Source organism: Lotus japonicus, chromosome 4, assembly GCF_012489685.1.
Source record: "Lotus japonicus ecotype B-129 chromosome 4, LjGifu_v1.2".
NCBI classification, from domain to species: domain Eukaryota; kingdom Viridiplantae; phylum Streptophyta; class Magnoliopsida; order Fabales; family Fabaceae; genus Lotus; species Lotus japonicus.
In genome coordinates this window covers 35,794,664-35,797,604 of record NC_080044.1, presented here as the reverse complement: position 1 = coordinate 35,797,604, position 2,941 = coordinate 35,794,664, and the positions used below count along the sequence as shown (strand labels likewise).

At 38.1% G+C, this 2,941-nt stretch overlaps 1 protein-coding gene across 1 annotated transcript; it reads right to left on the bottom strand.

Annotated features, from left to right (window-relative positions):
• Positions 1-549: 549 nt before the first annotated feature.
• Positions 550-2,592, bottom strand: LOC130712678 (uncharacterized). Its single transcript, XM_057562497.1, has 3 exons — positions 1,414-2,592; positions 851-1,330; positions 550-594 (listed from the first exon to the last, which is right to left on the bottom strand). Exons 1-3 carry the CDS (start codon positions 2,590-2,592, stop codon positions 550-552), a joined length of 1,704 nt encoding a protein of 567 aa, XP_057418480.1.
• Positions 2,593-2,941: the final 349 nt, after the last annotated feature.

Genomic DNA, 2,941 nt, shown 5'->3' with positions numbered 1-2,941 from the left:
TGGGAGCTGAGAATTGGTGAGTAATGCCTTCTTGTTCACAGAATTTTTCAAATTCTTCATTTACAAATTCTCCTCCTCTATCACTACGGATGGTTGTGATTTTTCATTCTGAATTCTCTTGCTGAACACTTTGAAAGCTTGGAAGGTTTCATCTTTGCTTGTTAGGAAGAATACCCAACAAAATCTTGTGTAGTCATCGATTATGACAAAACAATATCTTCTTCCAGAGATACTAGCTACTCTAGTAGGTCCAAACAGATCCATATGTAAAAGGTCCAGAGGTTTGCTAGTGCTGACAAAGTTTTTAGCACGACAGGAGGTACGATGTTGTTTGCTTTGAACACAAGCAAAACATGTAACATCAGATTTGATAGTTAGTTTTGGCAGACCACGTACTAAGTCATTACTTATGATTTTAGTGATGGTCCTTAAGGAAGCATGCCCTAGCTTCCTATGCCAAAGCCAAGTATTGTCCTCTAATGATACTAGACAAGTTACATTTTGATTTGCCAGATTTTCCAAGTTCGTCTTATATAGATTCCCTTGTCTCTAAGCTTCAACGATGATCTTGTCATCGGTATCAGTGACACTACACTTCACTTTATTAAAGGAAACAGTGAACCCACTATCACATAATTGACTTATGCTAAGTAGATTGTCTTTTAATCCTTTAACTAACAAAACATTATTAATCACAGGAAGTGGTTCCTTACCGACATTACCTTCTCCAACAATGAGTCCTTTCTGATTACCTCCAAAAGTAACTGATCCACCGTTCTTTCTAGTTTGGATCTTTGGGAACATAGACTTTTCTCCCGTCATGTGACGTGAGCATCCACTGTCCAGGTACCATTGTTGGCGTTTCCTTCATTCTGTTAAATAAGTCTGCAACAGAGATAATTGACTTTTTAGGTACCCAGATTTTCTTGGGTCCTGAAGGGTTAGTAGCATTTTTAGGAGGAACCTTCTTTTCATAAGAAGTTTTCCTTTCATCTCGCTCAATTTTGCAGTTCACAACAAACTTAGTTTGACCAGACTCAGATGATGTAAAGGATATGTCAGACATGTTTTCACTAGATGAGGCTGATTCATTGTCAAAACCTAATCCACTTTTATCATGCAGTTCGCGACTGTTGCCGCACAGTTTAACTAGATTATCATGACCAATTGTGTATGTAGATAAATCATCTATTAAAACTTTAATTCTTTTCTTCAAAGTAGTTACTTCCTTAACGAAATCTTGTTCCTTTAAGGCAGTGTTTTCTTTAACTATGTGGTTCTTTTCTGTCAACACTTTTTCATGCTCTAGTTGTAGCTTAGCAAACTGTTTCTTCAATTTTTGTATTTTTCAGATAATGCATATGAATGTTCAAATAGTTCATTGAATTCTTCTTTAAGATTTTCAGGTTTTACCTCACCATCCTCTTCATCGTTTGAACTTTCTGCAGATGCCATGAGAGCAACGAGTGCATCTTCATCTTCATCTTCATCATCATCTTCTGAACCGTCCTCATAGTCATCCCATCCGGCTGCTAAGGATTTCTTTTTCTTGTAGAATGGTTTCTTGATTGACTTTTTCGCTAGTCTTGGACAGTCCGGCTTGATGTGACCTGGCTTTTTGCATTCGAAGCATGTAATGTTGCTCTTGTCTATATTTGAGCCGCCTTCACCTTTGTGAGTGAAAGATTTCTTTTTCATGCTTGATTCTCGTTTGTTGTCTTTCCTTGATGTTCCTTTTCCTTTTTGCTGTTTGATCCACATTCTCTTGAACTTCCGGTTGAAGAGAGCTTTTTCATCCTCTGACAATTCTTCTGAGGATTCTTCTTCTTCAGATTGTTCCTTTGTTTGAATGGATTTTGAACTGTTTGCTTTGAAGGCGATGTTCTTCAGCTTCTTCAGTTCTTCGTCATTAGCCAGTTCTATTTCATGAACCTTTAGAGATCCGAGGAGATCTTCCAGTCTCAATGTGCTGAGATCTTTAGCTTCTTGAATAGCGGTGACTTTGGGTCTCCATCTCCTGTGAAGGCATCTTAGAATCTTTGTGATTTGATCAACATTTTCATATTTGCGATCAAGATTCCTAAGACCGTTAACGATGGTTTGGAATCTTCCAAACATATCATCAATGCTTTCATTTTCCTTCATCTTGAAGGTTTCATATTCAGCCACAAGTAAGCTCACTTTGGCTTGTCTGACATTTGCTGTACCTTCATAGGCAAGTCCTAGAGCTTCCCAGACTTCTTTGGTTGTAGCTAGACCATCAACTTTGTCCAGCTGAGATTTGCTCAAAGCACATAACAGGAACAGCTTTGCTCTAGCGTTGAGTTGATAGTCTTTGCGTTGTGCTTCTGTTAGTTGATCTTTCTTTATAGGTTCTCCAACATCATCTTTGTGAATGATGTTGCCATTTTCAATGATGTCCCACAGTTTATAGTTTGAGGACTCAATGAATAGTTGCATGTGGGTCTTCCAGTACGGATATTCAGTTCCATCAAAGAAAACTGTTGAAGCACGTGCCAAGGATATGATGACGTTGAAATTTTGACAATTGAATTCCCAGCTGTGACTGAACGGTACCGAAAATAGATTCATAGTACGGTGTAACACTTGAGCAGTTATCATTGGCTTCTTGCTGATAGAACTGCTGAACGATACATAATTGATTCACCGAACGGTACCTGCAAAATAGAAAGATTGCGTTTTCGTACCTTCAATGAGCAGATTGCATATTGATCCTTTTTCTCAAGTCTGAGAATCTGCCTTCCAGTAATGGTTTTGTGAGAATGTCCACAAGTTGATCTTCAGTGTGCACATGAGATATATCAATATGTACTTTTGCAACGAGATCTCTAATGAAGTGATGTTTGATTTCAATATGCTTTGTCCTTGAGTGCTGAACTGGATTCTTTGCTATATTGATGGCACTTGTATTGTCACATAG

Excerpts from the sequence above, each read along its gene's own strand:
- LOC130712678 (XM_057562497.1), bottom strand. The coding sequence starts at position 2,592 with ATGAATCTATTTTCGGTACCGTTCAGTCACAGCTGGGAATTCAATTGT. Across the intron at positions 1,331-1,413 it reads ACGATGAAGAGGATGGTGAG|AAACAGTTTGCTAAGCTACA; the intron begins GTAAAACCTGAA and ends CAAAAATTGAAG. Across the intron at positions 595-850 it reads TGAAGGAAACGCCAACAATG|TGTAGTGTCACTGATACCGA; the intron begins GTACCTGGACAG and ends AATAAAGTGAAG.